The sequence below is a fragment of the Natator depressus genome, chromosome 1 (genome assembly GCF_965152275.1).
Source record: "Natator depressus isolate rNatDep1 chromosome 1, rNatDep2.hap1, whole genome shotgun sequence".
Classification (NCBI taxonomy): domain Eukaryota; kingdom Metazoa; phylum Chordata; order Testudines; family Cheloniidae; genus Natator; species Natator depressus.
Window position 1 is genome coordinate 342326208 of NC_134234.1, and position 17921 is coordinate 342344128.

The window sequence follows — 17921 nt, forward strand, 5'->3', positions numbered from 1 at the left end:
AGCCGGTCCGGTATGGTGCACCGGCTCTTGCCGGTACGCCATACTGGACCGGCTTACTTTCACCTCTGCCCCTTTCACAAGCATGGCTCACTTCTGGCATTGCAGTGGCTCTGGTCCCTGTTACTACGGTTGTTGCCATTTTGCCCTGTCGCACGCTGGTACTCAGCAGAAGTTCAGCTTAATTCCTCAATGAATTTGTCCCACTATACATAAAATGGAGGAACTCCTGTGTTACACCTGCTGTGGAAAGAGATGTCTTCACTAGGCCCTGCCAAGGCAATGATATTTATATTTTTAAATAAACACACTCTTATGCATACATTAACCAGCACATTGTGCTGGGTACATTTATTGTCTGTAGCCAAGTTTTATTGAAATGAGTCATTTCCTTGAACCTTCCCATGCTGTGTTTTTACACAGGTTCTGTCTACCTAGTGCAATGGCTTCAAGCAAACAAAAACCCAGGTATAACTCAAATGAAGGCAAGTCACGTGGTGATACCCCTGGAGGAATTCTCTTCTAATGAACCGTTCTTCCCATGAGGAGCTGGCATGGGATTAAAGAAATGCTGGGACAGCCATTTTCTTGTCCTCTTGGCTTTGCAGCGAAGACAGGGCTGTTCCCTGATCCAGTGGCTCCCCATATTCCTTTGCTTCAGTAGTTCTATCTTTCTCTGCCTAAGGCTAGCTGAGGTGGGGATATATTCTGTTTCACTTTCCTTCCCCGAGGATGCCCCCAAATCCAAGTCCTCGCTATTTATGTCTGAGGAGTCGCTATAACAGACAGTCTGCTGGCTGAGCTTTGAGACGAACCTTGCTTTCTTCATTTCTAAGTAGGCCCAGGCTGTGGCCACCTCTGAATAGAGGGCGGGGTCAGTGGACCGGCAGGTGTGCTTTTTGTTTTTCCCATTGAAAAACTTGCTGAGGAAATCCCAGACGTTGAAGCTGCTGTGACGAATGCAGACAGGGTCCCTGGGAACTAACAGAAGAAAAACAGCTTAGCAGCACTGTAATCCATAGTGACCCTTACTCCATGGTGGTAGTGCCTTCAGGTTCTTCTTCCTCTGAAAGGCTAGGAAGGCGGATAGAGAGTAGGCAAACCTGACATAAAAATATATCCTCACAGACAGCAGTGGGTAAAGCTTACATCAGTGGATAAAGACCACATCCATATATCTAAAAAAACCCAAACATGGTAGGCCATGCCTCCCTTGAGGAACCTCCCTTATGTCTAATCCTAACCTGCCCTGCTTCAGTTTAAGGCCACTGCTTCTTGTAATATGTCCTTAGTCGACTTAGACAGTAGGTCTCCCCTTCGTAAGGTTCCCCTTCACTTTCTGAGACAAAGGGGAGCCTACGGCAGAGATCCTGTCTGTATTCATGTACACTAGCTGCTCCACATGCTATGCAGTCACCTCTACACCTACAGACAGAAGCTTGTAGGAGAGCAGCAGTCAAGGACACATAGCAGCACGGCAAGGAGGCATTGTGCAAACACGTGGCCAAAACATGGACAGCCTTGGCTTCCAATGGATCATGGGTTTCTGGGGCTGAACCCACTCTGGTCCAGGAGGAGCAAACCCTCCTTCTCTCCCTCCAAAGGATAGGTAAGCAGCACGCTCTTCCACTAGAGCCTGGAACTCACCAATAGTGAATTTCCTGTTTCCAAAAGGAGAATAACCTGGGTAGGGGGTAATTTGACCCTTAGGTCACATCCGTTAAGTATTTCTACAGAATTAATAGATTTCAGAGTAGCAGCCGTGTTAGTCTGTATCTGCAAAAAGAACAGGAGTACTTGCGGCATCTTAAAGACTAACAAATTTATTAGAGCATAAGCTTTCGTGGGCTACAGCCCACTTCATCAGATGCATAGAATGGAATGATCCTACCTCCTCTTCTCACTTTATTCCTTTAAAACAGGGCAAGAGAACCTGTGGCTCCTTAGAGCAATATTACAGCTCCCTTCATTGTCCATGTTATACACCGCATGGATTCAGAGCCTGCTAATCTGTGCTGCCAGACATTAACCAGTCTCACATGGTTGGCAAGCCAGCAACCACTCTCATTTTGTAGTAATGAATATGCTGTGCATGAACTGAGGAGAAGGTAGGATGTTGGATCATATTAAAGAAGTTCTGTATTAAAATCTCAAATGAGTTTGATTCCCCATTGTTTAAATTCCAGGGTATTACTAATTAAGAGGTCTCTTGGTTTTTGGTCTCTTGTTTTTACTGTTTCTCTCCCTCTCTGTGTGAAACTTGCAAGCTGCTAATTGTGTTAGTACGTCCTAAGACAGAGTCTGTTCTCAAAGCAATTCTTTGTAACAACAACTACTCACACAGAGAGAGAGAGAGAGAGAGAGAGAGAGAGAGACTCAAAGCGATACTTTGTAAGAACAGAAACAGCACACAGAGACGCCCCACCCTTTTGTTGTATTTATCTCGCTTTTTTAACAATTGTGATTAAAATCGAGATAGAGGATGTATGTGGATGGATGCTTGGTGTGGATAATAACTGAATGATCAGGGAGGTGCCAGCCTAAGAATCCAGTGTCGATTGGCTGAAGAAGGCGTCAAGTGGAAATAACCAGAGGACCCCGGAGGGCAGACTGGAATCCACCCAACAGCCTCAAGGATGGGAGAACCGAAGAACAAGATAACATCTAGCAGCACGGAGCCGTCAGGAATGTGCCATCTGCTGATTGATTCAGCAACAGCATGATGAAGCAATTCCCATCGACTGGCATAGGAAGAAATTCCTATAAAAATAGACTCTAGAAACTGAGAACTTTGGGGTCTGATTCTCCAAACCAATTTCCAGGAGCATCAGATGTGCATCTGACAAGGCCCTGCTCCCTCCTCGTGTCCAGGCCACCTGGCCAGTGGCTTGGCACGAGCAACTCTAAGGCTGGTAACTATGATAACAACCTTGCAGAACCTGTGTGTGTGTGTTTGTATGAATGAATGTGTGAATAAATATGAGATTGAATGGAATGTTATAGCTATAACTCACTGCTTACTAGGATTCTTTCAGTATTCACAATAAATGTGGCATTTTGCCTTATCCCCTTTAATAAGATCCTGCTGGTTTTTCTTTTATTGGTATAACAAGGATACCTAATCATTGCATAACACTGGCAGTGGCAAAGCAGAGATACAGGGGGGATCTTGAAGAGGATCAGGGATAGGTAAAAGTAAAGGCTTAGATGCATCTTGTATACCAAATTTGATTAGATTTGTCTCATTCCTCATTTCTTACTTGCACGCAGCCTGGCTGCATGTACTCAGGTGGTGCAGACTGTGGTAGCTGGCTACATGTAAACTTGGCACTTCCTGCATCAGGGAATCATTGTTTAGCGTGGAGGGTGGTGTATCATGTAAGTTGAGCAACAGCCTGTCTGTAATAAAACAATGAATCCTGCCTCCCCCTTTTCCCAGGAGTTAGACTGCCACATTCACACTATCCCTGAGTTACAATTACTTAAGTCCTTTAACCATAATTCCTTTTACATCAGACCTTCCAAATCTGTTGATCATCATTTTTGCATTTATTTGTATTCTTTCTATTGTATCACTATCCTTTTAACAGTGAGATACCCATATCTGTACACACTGGATCAAATTCAGCTCTGTTCATGCTGGAGTTCATGTGAAGTTCATACTGTTTAGTGGAGATATTCTGGATTTACATGTATATAAATGAGAGAATTTTCCCCATTATTCTAAGTGGGGCCTCACTGATACTTCATACAGAAGAATTATGACACCCCCCCCCTTACAACTCAAAACACTTCTCTTTAGAGATCACATTTCCTTTTTAATCATCAGTCCACTCTCTCTCTTTTTAAAACCCTTTTGACAGCCTAATAGAACTGAAATTTACCTTCTGAACTGCTAGTCCCTTTGCCAGAAGGTAGTCCTTTATCTCGGCATTTCCGGAGAATCTGTGTTTCAGGAAAACATGAATAAATGGTATAGAGTTTGCTATTTAGAAGGATTTTTAATAATTGCTAGTCAGTGGATACTGCCCAATATACAACACTGTTTCTTAAGTGGGCTAGTGAAAGGTGTCATCCTGACTGTCCTGAAGAATAGAGTTGATTATTCATATAGAACACAGATAGCAATGATGAAGTGAGCCGTAGCTCATGAAAGCTTATGTTCAAATAAATTGGTTAGTCTCTAAGGTGCCACAAGTACTCCTTTTCTTTTTGCGAATACAGACTAACACGGCTGCTACTCTGAAACAGATAGGAATGGCAGCCGCAAAGCAAGCTTCTCCACTTTGCCCTGCTGCTGAGCCTCAGCACTGGCCTGGAGGAAACCTTCCCTTGATGGGAGGAGTGTTCAATGTCTTTGGCTTTTGTGCCGAGCCTGCCAATCAGGGCAAGGGACAATAAGTGATCATGAGCTTTGTGGTGAGAACATTTGTCCACTGGAAATTGGACTGAGACCCCACATTTATTTCACTTGGGCTGCCAGATAGTCTTTGGGTGGCAACACCTTTCAATACAAACTTGAGTTGGACTTGTACCATTGATGTGGAGGTGAAGGACTCTATCTATTACCACTCCTCTGAGCCATCCAGTTCAGCCCCTCATAGCACAATTTATTATTAATAACTGATGATTAACAATTAATTATTATAAATAACACACTGGTTTTAAAAAAGATAGGGCATTCCACTGTCCCCAATGCAGCTTTTATTCACATGCATCTTCTTCGCACAGCCTCTTTGAAAAATCCTGAGTAAGAAATGAGTAGGAACTTCAGGATTTGGCCCATTATATGTAAAGAGTCATCAGCAGCACTGGGAGAATCCTCATTCTGATCTCATTTGCACCATTTGCTGGGTGCTCATTTTACACCATTGTAACAACACTGACTTCCAAGGAGATACTTTTGATTTTTACACAGGGGTAAGCAAAATTAGAATCAGGATCTTCAACTTCCTAGTCGTCCCCCAGTTTATTGTGTGTCTGAACTGTGCTGTCTGCTCCTTGGAGCAAAGACCATGACTTCTCTTTGCATTGTAGGATTCCAAGCGCACTGATGGAGCATAATAATTAATAATAATAAAATATCTTTTTACATTGTAAACTCTATGGACGGGGATAGTTTTTTTTGTTATTTATGCATACAGGGCCTAGCATAATAGGGTCCTGATCCCTGACTGGGGCTTCAAAGCACTGCCACAGTAAAATCAATTAAAAAAATAATACTCTTACCCAAATATAAGCATGGTTGATGAGAGTTATAGCCAAAATGCCAATACAGTATGAAAGCAGGATTTGCCCCACAACCCCACAAAAGTCTTCATCATCCCCATCACACTCTCTGTAATCTGGTTCTTGGCTGGCAATGGCTTCTACAGGGCCATTATGTAAATAAAGCCACCAAAAATAGAGAAAAGGGAATCCCATTGAGTTTAGTTGATTAAGACACAGCATAATGTTGTTTCTCTCTTAGGAAATGGGATAAAAGAGGACAGAGTGGATTCTAATGCACCATGTGGTACCTTGGTAACCTATTGTTGACATTTATTTGTCTTAAGAGCTATCACAAGAAGTGGTCAGAACATGCTGATGACATCATTCTTGGAACCATAGTAACATGGAGGCGTAATCTAAGCACAAGGAAGACCTATTGTATTATGTTGAGAAGTTGCATTTGCTCCAAACTTTATGTATTTAGGTTTTTAGACCTGTTCCTGTGAGGTGCTGGGTGCCTTCAGCTCCATTTGAAGTCCATGGGAGCTCAGGAAAATCAGTGCCTCCTAGGATTGGGCCCTTAATGTTGCATGAAAATTCTGTTTCCATTTTATGTTTCTGTTGCTTTTGTTCTGATGTTTGGAAAATGGATCAAAGATTGAAGGGCTTCCAGAACAACTGAAATCCTTTGATCACACAGTGGGCCAATGGGCTGGCTCTATATAGTTCCATCCTTCACCCCCTTCTTCTTCTCTTTCCTCCCTTCCCCAGGGCAACAGTCTCTTCTTACTTTGTGCCTATGGTGGGCAGCCACTGCTCCTGTCTTTGGATGTGTTTGATGGCCGGCTGCAGTTCTGGGTCCCCCCTACACTGTTCCCCTCTGTTGCTGATCCCCTTATTGTCCCAGTCTTCCACTCCCACCCAGTCTTCTCACCTCAAAATGTTGTTGTGACAGGATCTCCAGAGTGCAACCTGGGACTGTGGGACCGCTGTGGCCCCTTAACTCACTAATCTGGGTTCTCTCACAACACCTTACTGGTGACAAGCAGCAAACCCCTCCAGATGCTGTTACCACTCAGTACAACCACATATGCAGCCCCATGCCTAGCCAGATTGTATGAATGCTCCTAGAGCCACTCACGAATCACACAGAGAAAGACACCAGCCCAATCCCCCCCACCTCCCAGCCTTGTACCACCGGAATATATTGTCTTGCACTGCTCAAGACCCTTTCTTGAGCAATGCAAGTTTATGAATTGATTCACCACTTCATCAATGGAAAGTGGGCATGCACCAGTCTTTGTAACCTGAGCAGATTTACCAAGCACTTCAGTCAAACCCACTGGTAAGGATAAACACTAGAATAAGTTTATTGATTACAGAAGATGGATTTTAAGTGATTATGAGTGATAGACAAAAGTCAGAGTAGTTACCAAACGAAAATAAAAGACAAGCACACAGTCTAAATTCTCAACCTTATTAGACTAGGCAATATCTGGACTAAGCAGGTTTTCTCACTCCACTGGATACTGCAAGTTGGTTACAGTCTTTCATAAGCAGGCTCTCTCTGTTAGCCTGGAGACCAGTCTCCTCAGCTCCAGCATTCTCGTTGCCTTCAGCATAGGTGGGAGAGGAGACGGGATAAACCACGCGGCCTCTGTCCCCTATTTTATATCCTCATTCCATGTGCTTGGAGAACATAAATCCAAGGATATCTGGGCATTGCTGAGCCACCAGGCAAGGTTGGGCAATTCACCTGTTCTGGCCTTGCACAAGTAAGTCATTGAATTGTAACTCCCTTGCTGGACAATGGCTGTTGATGGTTGTTTGACACCTGCCCAGGTGTTGGTTACTCCCTTGCTGTTGTCTCTGGGGAGCTAATATCTGGGCAATTTCGCAACTCACAGCATATTTTAGTGACTACTATACAACACAATCTCATAACTTCATATACATTAATGATATACATATTTAGATAGAACAATGGCTTTCAGCAGATCATAACCTTTCCCATGATACCTTACATGGCATACTTTATATGAAATATCACAATTATATACAAATGATGAATATGGGGGTTCATACTCCATCATGTTGTGTCAACATATTATGTTGCTGCAAAACAGTACAGGTTTCAGAGTAACAGCCGTGTTAGTCTGTATTCGCAAAAAGAAAAGGAGTACTTGTGGCACCTTAGCGACTAACCAACTTATTTGAGCATAAGCTTTCGTGAGCTACAGCTCACTTCATCGGATGCATCCGATGAAGTGAGCTGTAGCTCACGAAAGCTTATGCTCAAATAAATTGGTTAGTCTCTATGGTGCCACAAGTACTCCTTTTCTTTTTGCAAAATAGTACAGTTTGTGTCAATATATCATCAGTTCCCATTAGTGCATTACTGTGTTGTGGTGAAAGTCATGTTGCAATAGTATCATCATGCTGTATATCATCAACACATCACCCAACTCATCATCCCAACATATGGAAACATCCTTACTTAGTGAGGAAATATCTTTAGGATGCACTAGTTCAACCTTGTGTCAACACTTCAAATCAAAACACAAAGTTGCACCAATGCATAAAAGCCTCACACTGAAACTCTGTGGTGCTGTAACTTTGTGGAGTTGCACTAATGTACAGTAACTCCTCACTTAACGCTGTAGTTATGTTCCTGAAAAATGCGACTTTAAGTGAAACAATGTTAAGCGAATCCAATTTCCCCATAGGAATGAATGTAAATGGGGGGGGGGGGTTAGGTTCCAGGGACATTTTTTTTTGCCATACAGTACAGTACTATAGTTGGGAGGCATCCCCGCCTTACCCCACACAGGCACAGCCCACTGGCACTGGAGACAATGAGGCAGGAAAGGCGGCTGAAGGTGTTTGTAGGCTAAGAGAAGCACATTGTGCAGCGGCAGCTTCCCCTACTCTGCAGCACTGGGGGCGGGGGGCTCAACCCTTGGCCCGCCCACTCCACCCCTTCCCCCAAGCCCTCACCCTTAGCCCGCCTCTTCTTCCCCCCCTCCCCCTTTACTCAGCAAGCTGTGTCCTCGCTCCTCCCCCCTCCCTCCTTGTGGCAAGGCAATCTGGCTCCCCGCCGCCCCGGAGACGGACGAGCCTCTCTGGACACCAAAGTGGGCAGAGCCGGTGAACCCTGCGCCCACCCCTCCGAGGTCAAGGCACAGGACAGGAAGTATAAAAGCCTGATCCCAGAGCTCACTTGAAACACAGCCACCGGAGAGGCCAGATGCCTGTAGAGGAGCTTCTAGCTGGGAGACCATGGCAATGGGCGGCCGACCCGAGGACTGGCCAGACCAGCCAATGCCTGAGGCTAGCCCGAGCCTAGAGATGCTGCCAAGCCACCCGTGCGCCAGTTACCCCAAGGCGCCCACGGCGTGTGACCCCTGGGAGGACGCTGTCCGGACCCAGGTACCTCTAGAGGGTGAGGTAGAAGGTAGCCTGGGGGCAGCCGACCCTAGTCAGGCTGCAACACCGCCAGAGCCTATGTCAGTGTGTTGCGGCCAGGAACCCCACTGACACAGCAGCAGGTCTTCTGCCGCTGCTAGGGCCCCGGGCTGGGATGCAGTGGAGTGGGTGGGCCTGTGTCCCCCTGCCACCCAACTCGTGGGTGGCAGTCTCCCCCTCTCCCAGGCCGCTCTGATCCAGGGCCTGGGCCTTGTTAATAGTGAACTGTTTGCCCAGCCTCTGCCTGAGGGCCTGAGCTACTGTCTGTTTGTTGCCCTGCCCTGATCCAGGGCCTGGGCCTGCTAATAGTGAACTGTTTACTCAGCCCTGCCTGAGGGCCTGCACCACTGTTTGTTGCCCACCCCGATCCAGGGCTTAGGCTGGCTAATACTGAGCTGTGTGCTCAGCCCCGCCTGACGGCCTGAGCTACTGACTGTTGGCCCCGCAGCCAGGCTAGTTTCCCAACACACCTGAAAGAAGTAGCGAGGCGGTCTGGCTCCTCGCCGCCCCGGAGAGGGACAAGCCAGCTGAACCCCCCTACACTCCCTTGCCTCCTGCCCGTGGCAATCAGCTGGCTTGCAGCGTTCAGGAGGCAGGGGAGGGAGGGGGAGCCTGCCAGCTGGCTTGCAGCATTCAAGAGGCAGAAGGGAGTGGGGAGGAGTGAGGACGTGGCGTGCAGGCTCCCCCTCCCTCCCGAACGCCGCAAGTCAGCTGATTGCCGCGGGCAGGAGGCAAGGGAGGAAGGGGTGAGGCGCGCCATGTCCTCGTTCCTCCTCCCTCCCTCCTGCCCATGTCACTGGTTTGCGGCGTTCAGGAAGCAGGGGAGGGAGGGGGAGTCTGCGTGCTGAGTTCTCGCTCCTCCCCTTCCTTCTGAACTCCGCAAACCAGCTGATTGTCGTGGGCAGGAGGAGGAGGTGGAAGGCACTGATCTGCGGGGTCTGCTGGCGGGCGGGAGGCGCTGTGGCGGAGGGGGGTGTAGGGGAGCTGATGGGGGGCTGCCAGCTGTGGAAAAAGTAGGCAGCCAAATGACGTTATAGCAAAGCATTGCACAACTTTAAATGGAGCATGTTCTGTAATTGAGCAGCGAAGTAAGATCGAAACAACGTAAAGCGAGAGGACGTTAAGTGAGGAGTTACTGTATCACTGTGAGGTGGCAAAATTTAAAGACAACACAAACCTACTCAAGATAATTAAGCCCAAACCTAATTGCAAAGGGATCTCACAAAACTGGGTGACTGGGCGACAAAATGGCAGATGAAATTCAATGTTGATAAATGCAAAGTAATGCACATTGGAAAACATAATCCCAATTATACATATCAAACGATGGGATCTAAATTAGCTGTTACTACTCAAAAAAGAGATCTTGGAGTTTTGTAGTGGTAATGAGGCCAATGTAAACAGGGTAGGCCCATTTCAAACAACTGACAAGAAGGTCAATCACTCGATAACTACCCTGTTCTATTCATTCCCTCTGAAGCATCTGGCATTCGCCACTGATGGAAGACAGGATGCTGGGCTAGTTCGACCATTGCTAGATGACCCAGCATGGCCACTCTTAGGTTGTGTTCTTATGCCAGTGCTTCACTAATGTCATGTGGACGTGTCACCAGGCACCAAAGCATCACTAACATGCTAACATGTCACCATGTGCCATTGAACAATGACGGCCGGCTGCCAACGCGCCTCGGTCGCGCTGACTTGTCACCGCGTGGCGCCGAACCGTTACGGCGGGGGGCCAACGCGCCTCGGTCGCGCTGACGCGTCACCGCGTCGGGCCGAAGCGTGACGGCCGGGTGCCGACGCGCCTCGGTCTCGCTGACCTGTCACCGCGTGGGGCCGAAGCGTGACGGCCGGGTGCCGACGCGCCTCGGTCGCGCTGACGCGTCACCGCGTGGCGCCGAACCGTGACGGCCGGCTGCCGACGCGCCTCGGTCGCGCTGACTTGTCACCGCGTGGCGCCGAACCGTGACGGCCGGCTGCCGACGCGTCTCGGTCGCGCTGACGCGTCGCCGCGTGGCGCCGAACCGTGACGGCCGGCTGCCGGCGCGCCTCGGTCGCGCTGACGCGTCACCGCGTAGGGCCGAAGCATGACGGACGGGTGCCGACGCGCCTCGGTCGCGCTGACGCATCGCCGCGTGGGGCCGAACCGTGACGGCCGGCTCCCGACGCGCCTCGGTCGCGCTGACCTGTCACTGCATGGCGCCGAACCGTGACGGCCGACTGCCGACGCGCCTTGGTCGCGCTGATGCGTCATCGCGTGGCGCCGCACCGTGACGGCCGGCTGCCGGCGCGCCTCGGTCGCGCTGACGCGTCACTGCGTGGGGCCGAACCGTGACGGCCGGGAGCCGACGCGCCTCGGTCGCGCTGACGCGTCACTGCGTGGGGCCGAACCGTGACGGCCGGCTGCCGACGCGCCTCGGTCGCGCTGACGCGTCACTGCGTGGGGCCGAACCGTGACGGCCGGGTGCCGACGCGCCTCGGTCGCGCTGACCCGTCACCGCGTGGGGCCGAACCGTGACGGCCGGGTGCCGACGCGCCTCGGTTGTGCTGACGAGTCACCGCGTGGGGCCGAACCGTGACGGCCGGCTGCCGACGCGCCTCGGTCGCGCTGACCTGTCACCGCGTGGGGCCGAACCCTGACGGCCGGCTGCCGACGCGCCTCGGTCGCGCTGACGCGTCACCGCGTGGGGCCGAACCGTGACGGCCGGCTGCCGACGCGCCTCGGTCGCGCTGACCTGTCACCGCGTGGGGCCGAACCGTGACGGCCGGCTGCCGACGCGCCTCGGTCGCGCTGACCTGTCACCGCGTGGGGCCGAACCGTGACGGCCGGCTGCCGACGCGCCTCGGTCGCGCTGACGAGTCACCGTGTGGGGCCGAACCGTGACGGCCGGGTGCCGACGCGCCTCGGTCGCGCTGACGCGTCACCGCGTGGGGCCGAAGCGTGACGGCCGGGTGCCGACACGCCTCGGTCGCGCTGACGCGTCACCGCGTGGGGCCGAACCGTGACGGCCGGCTGCCGACGCGCCTCGGTCGCGCTGACCTGTCACCGCGTGGGGCCGAACCGTGACGGCCGGCTGCCGACGCGCCTCGGTCGCGCTGACCTGTCACCGCGTGGGGCCGAACCGTGACGGCCGGCTGCCGACGCGCCTCGGTCGCGCTGACGAGTCACCGTGTGGGGCTGAACCGTGACGGCCGGGTGCCGACGCGCCTCGGTCGCGCTGACGCGTCACCGCGTGGGGCCGAAGCGTGACGGCCGGGTGCCGACACGCCTCGGTCGCGCTGACGCGTCAGCGAGTGGGGCCGAACCGTGACGGCCAGCTGCCGACGCGCCTCGGTCGCGCTGACGCGTCACCGCGTGGGGCCGAACCGTGACGGCCGGGTGCCGACGCGCCTCGGTCGCGCTGACCCGTCACCACGTGGGGCCGAACCGTGACGGCCGGGTGCCGACGCGCCTCGGTCGCGCTGACGCGTCACCGCGTGGGGCCGAACCGTGACGGCCGGGTGCCGACGCGCCTCGGTCGCGCTGACGCGTCACCGCGTGGGGCCGAACCGTGACGGCCGGCTGCCGACGCGCCTCGGTCGCGCTGACCTGTCGCCGCGTGGGGCCGAACCGTGACGGCCGGCTGCCGACGCGCCTCGGTCGCGCTGACGCGTCGCCGCGTGGGGCCGAACCGTGACCTCCGGCTGCCGACGCGCCTCGGTCGCGCTGACCCGTCGCCGCGTGGCGCCGAACCGTGACCTCCAGCTGCCGACGCGCCTCGGTCGCGCTGACCTGTCGCCGCGTGGGGCCGAACCGTGACGGCCGGCTGCCGACGCGCCTCGGTCGCGCTGACGCGTCACCGCGTGGGGCCGAACCGTGACGGCCGGCTGCCGACGCGCCTCGGTCGCGCTGACGCGTCACCGCGTGGGGCCGAACCGTGACGGCCGGCTGCCGACGCGCCTCGGTCGCGCTGACCTGTCACCGCGTGGGGCCGAACCGTGACGGCCGGCTGCCGACGCGCCTCGGTCGCGCTGACGAGTCACCGCGTGGGGCCGAACCGTGACGGCCGGCTGCCGACGCGCCTCGGTCGCGCTGACGAGTCACCGCGTGGGGCCGAACCGTGACGGCCGGGTGCCGACGCGCCTCGGTCGCGCTGACGCGTCACCGCGTGGGGCCGAAGCGTGACGGCCGGGTTCCGACGCGACTCGGTCGCGCTGACCTGTCACCGCGTGGGGCCGAACCGTGACGGCCGGGTGCCGACGCGCCTCGGTCGCGCTGACGCGTCACCGCGTGGGGCCGAACCGTGACGGCCGGCTGCCGACGCGCCTCGGTCGCGCTGACCTGTCACCGCGTGGGGCCGAACCGTGACGGCCGGGTGCCGACACGCCTCGGTCGCGCTGACGCGTCACCGCGTGGGGCCGAACCGTGACGGCCGGCTGCCGACGCGCCTCGGTCGCGCTGACCTGTCACCGCGTGGGGCCGAACCGTGACGGCCGGGTGCCGACGCGCCTCGGTCGCGCTGACCTGTCACCGCGTGGGGCCGAACCGTGACGGCCGGCTGCCGATGCGCCTCGGTCGCGCTGACGCGTCACCGCGTGGGGCCGAACCGTGACGTCCGGCTGCCGACGCGCCTCGGTCGCGCTGACCTGTCACCGCGTGGGGCCGAACCGTGACGGCCGTGTGCCGACGCGCCTCGGTCGCGCTGACGAGTCACCGCGTGGGGCCGAACCGTGACGGCCAGCTGCCGACGCGCCTCGGTCGCGCTGACCTGTCACCGCGTGGGGCCGAACCGTGACAGCCGGCTGCCGACGCGCCTCGGTCGCGCTGACGCGTCACCGCGTGGGGCCGAACCGTGACGGCCGGGTGCCGACGCGACTCGGTCGCGCTGATCTGTCGCCGCGTGGCGCCGAACCGTGACGGCCAGCTGCCGACGCGCCTCGGTCGCGCTGACGCGTCACCGCGTGGGGCCGAACCGTGACGGCCGGGTGCCGACGCGCCTCGGTAGCGCTGACGCGTCACCGCGTGGGGCCGAACCGTGACGGCCGGGTGCCGACGCGACTCGGTCGCGCTGACCTGTCACCGCGTGGGGCCGAACCGTGACGGCCGGGTGCCGACGCGCCTCGGTCGCGCTGACGCGTCACCGCGTGGGGCCAAACCGTGACGGCGGGCTGCCGACGCGCCTCGGTCGCGCTGACCTGTCACCGCGTGGGACCGAACCGTGACGGCCGGGTGCCGACACGCCTCGGTCGCGCTGACGCGTCACCGCGTGGGGCCGAACCGTGACGGCCGGCTGCTGACGCGCCTCGGTCGCGCTGACCTGTCACCGCGTGGGGCCGAACCGTGACGGTCGGGTGCCGACGCGCCTTGGTCGCGCTGTCCTGTCACCGCGTGGGGCCGAACCGTGACGGCCGGCTGCCGACGCGCCTCGGTCGCGCTGACGCGTCACCGCGTGGGGCCGAACCGTGACGTCCGGCTGCCGACGCGCCTCGGTCGCGCTGACCTGTCACCGCGTGGGGCCGAACCGTGACGGCCATGTGCCGACGCGCCTCGGTCGCGCTGACGAGTCACCGCGTGGGGCCGAACCGTGACGGCCGGCTGCCGACGCGCCTCGGTCACGCTGACCTGTCACCGCGTGGGGCCGAACCGTGACGGTCGGCTGCCGACGCGCCTCGGTCGCGCTGACATGTCACCGCGTGGGGCCGAAGCGTGACGGCCGGGTGCCGACGCGCCTCGGTCGCGCTGACGCGTCACCGCTTGGGGCCGAAGCGTGACGGCCGTGTGCCGACGCGCCTCGGTCGCGCTGACGCGTCACCGCGTGGGGCCGAACCGTGACGGCCGGCTGCCGACGCGCCTCGGTTGTGCTGACGAGTCACCGCGTGGGGTCGAACCGTGACGGCCGGCTGCCGACGCGCCTCGGTCGCGCTGACCCGTCACCGCGTGGGGCCGAACCGTGACGGCCGGCTGCCGACGCGCCTCGGTCGCGCTGACGCGCCACCGCGTGGGGCCGAACCGTGACGTCCGGCTGCCGACGCGCCTCGGTCGCGCTGACCTGTCACCGCGTGGGGCCGAAGCGTGACGGCCGGCTGCCGACGCGCCTCGGTCGCGCTGACGTGTCACCGCGTGGGGCCGAACCGTGACGGCCGGCTGCCGACGCGCCTCGGTCGCGCTGACCTGTCACCGCGTGGGGCCGAAGCGTGACGGCCGGGTGCCGACGCGCCTCGGTCGCGCTGACGCGTCACCGCGTGGGGCCGAACCGTGACGGCCGGGTGCCGACGCGCCTCGGTCGCGCTGACGCGTCACCGCGTGGCGCCGAACCGTGACGGCCGGCTGCCGACGCGCCTCGGTCGTGCTGACCTGTCGCCGCGTGGGGCCGAACTGTGACGGCCGGCTGCCGATGCGCCTCGGTCGCGCTGACGCGTCGCCGCGTGGGGCCGAACCGTGACGGCCGGCTGCCGACGCGCCTCGGTCGCGCTGACCTGTCGCCGCGTGGCGCCGAACCGTGACGGCCGGCTGCCGGCGCGCCTCGGTCGCGCTGACGCGTCACTGCGTGGGGCCGAAGCGTGACGGCCGGCTGCCGATGCGCCTCGGTCGCGCTGACGCGTCACCGCGTGGGGCCGAACCGTGACGGCCGGCTGCCGACGCGCCTCGGTCGCGCTGACCTGTCGCCGCGTGGCGCCGAACCGTGACGGCCGGCTGCCGGCGCGCCTCGGTCGCGCTGACGCGTCACTGCGTGGGGCCGAAGCGTGACGGCCGGCTGCCGAAGCGCCTCGGTCGCGCTGACGCGTCACTGCGTGGGGCCGAAGCGTGACGGCCGGCTGCCGATGCGCCTCGGTCGCGCTGACGCGTCACCGCGTGGGGCCGAACCGTGACGTCCGGCTGCCGACGCGCCTCGGTCGCGCTGACCTGTCACCGCGTGGGGCCGAACCGTGACGGCCGTGTGCCGACGCGCCTCGGTCGCGCTGACGAGTCACCGCGTGGGGCCGAACCATGACGGCCAGCTGCCGACGCGCCTCGGTCGCGCTGACCTGTCACCGCGTGGGGCCGAACCGTGACAGCCGGCTGCCGACGCGCCTCGGTCGCGCTGACGCGTCACCGCGTGGGGCCGAACCGTGACGGCCGGGTGCCGACGCGACTCGGTCGCGCTGATCTGTCGCCGCGTGGCGCCGAACCGTGACGGCCAGCTGCCGACGCGCCTCGGTCGCGCTGACGCGTCACCGCGTGGGGCCGAACCGTGACGGCCGGGTGCCGACGCGCCTCGGTCGCGCTGACGCGTCACCGCGTGGGGCCGAACCGTGACGGCCGGGTGCCGACGCGACTCGGTCGCGCTGACCTGTCACCGCGTGGGGCCGAACCGTGACGGCCGGGTGCCGACGCGCCTCGGTCGCGCTGACGCGTCACCGCGTGGGGCCAAACCGTGACGGCGGGCTGCCGACGCGCCTCGGTCGCGCTGACCTGTCACCGCGTGGGACCGAACCGTGACGGCCGGGTGCCGACACGCCTCGGTCGCGCTGACGCGTCACCGCGTGGGGCCGAACCGTGACGGCCGGCTGCTGACGCGCCTCGGTCGCGCTGACCTGTCACCGCGTGGGGCCGAACCGTGACGGTCGGGTGCCGACGCGCCTTGGTCGCGCTGTCCTGTCACCGCGTGGGGCCGAACCGTGACGGCCGGCTGCCGACGCGCCTCGGTCGCGCTGACGCGTCACCGCGTGGGGCCGAACCGTGACGTCCGGCTGCCGACGCGCCTCGGTCGCGCTGACCTGTCACCGCGTGGGGCCGAACCGTGACGGCCATGTGCCGACGCGCCTCGGTCGCGCTGACGAGTCACCGCGTGGGGCCGAACCGTGACGGCCGGCTGCCGACGCGCCTCGGTCACGCTGACCTGTCACCGCGTGGGGCCGAACCGTGACGGTCGGCTGCCGACGCGCCTCGGTCGCGCTGACATGTCACCGCGTGGGGCCGAAGCGTGACGGCCGGGTGCCGACGCGCCTCGGTCGCGCTGACGCGTCACCGCTTGGGGCCGAAGCGTGACGGCCGTGTGCCGACGCGCCTCGGTCGCGCTGACGCGTCACCGCGTGGGGCCGAACCGTGACGGCCGGCTGCCGACGCGCCTCGGTTGTGCTGACGAGTCACCGCGTGGGGTCGAACCGTGACGGCCGGCTGCCGACGCGCCTCGGTCGCGCTGACCCGTCACCGCGTGGGGCCGAACCGTGACGGCCGGCTGCCGACGCGCCTCGGTCGCGCTGACGCGCCACCGCGTGGGGCCGAACCGTGACGTCCGGCTGCCGACGCGCCTCGGTCGCGCTGACCTGTCACCGCGTGGGGCCGAAGCGTGACGGCCGGCTGCCGACGCGCCTCGGTCGCGCTGACGTGTCACCGCGTGGGGCCGAAGCGTGACGGCCGGGTGCCGACGCGCCTCGGTCGCGCTGACGCGTCACCGCGTGGGGCCGAACCGTGACGGCCGGCTGCCGACGCGCCTCGGTCGCGCTGACCTGTCACCGCGTGGGGCCGAAGCGTGACGGCCGGGTGCCGAAGCGCCTCGGTCGCGCTGAAGCGTCACCGCGTGGGGCCGAACTGTGACGGCCGGCTGCCGACGCGCCTCGGTCGCGCTGACGCGTCACCGCGTGGGGCCGAACCGTGACGGCCGGCTGCCGACGCGCCTCGGTCGCGCTGACCCGTCACCGCGTGGGGCCGAACCGTGACGGCCGGCTGCCGACGCGCCTCGGTCGTGCTGACGAGTCACCGCGTGGGGCCGAACCGTGACGGCCGGCTGCCGACGCGCCTCGGTCGCGCTGACCTGTCACCGCGTGGGGCCGAACCGTGACGGCCGGCTGCCGACGCGCCTCGGTCGCGCTGACGCCTCTCCGTGAGGGTTGCCAACTCTGACTGAAGCTATACCGGGAAATTCCCCCCCGCCAACATGCCGTAATGTCATTTTCTTAAACAGCCCATTAAAATCCCCCGGGCCGCATTCAACAGCCACCGGGGGATCGACGCCGGCTCCCGGAGACTCGCTCCAGGCCAGTCCCGCGCCTCACCCCTGTCACAGGAGCGCGGGCCGGAGCTGCGGGAGCCGCTCGTGGATGGCGGCACTGCCGGCGGGAAGTTCACGGGCCTCGGCGCCGCGCGCTGGCCCCTCCCCCGCCTCCATCGCGCCTCACACCCGTTCCCGCCGAAACGGGACAGCGCAGAAGCGAGGGGGAGGGGGAGGGGCAACGGCTGGCGGTGCGCTCCCGCCCCCATGGCAACAAGCCCCGCCCTCCCCGGT

At 59.1% G+C, this 17921-nt stretch overlaps 1 protein-coding gene across 1 annotated transcript; it reads right to left on the reverse strand.

Annotated features, from left to right (window-relative positions):
• Positions 1-487: 487 nt before the first annotated feature.
• Positions 488-5421, reverse strand: SSMEM1 (serine rich single-pass membrane protein 1). Its single transcript, XM_074953031.1, has 3 exons — positions 5227-5421; positions 3882-3942; positions 488-978 (listed from the first exon to the last, which is right to left on the reverse strand). Exons 1-3 carry the CDS (start codon positions 5419-5421, stop codon positions 488-490), a joined length of 747 nt encoding a protein of 248 aa, XP_074809132.1.
• Positions 5422-17921: the final 12500 nt, after the last annotated feature.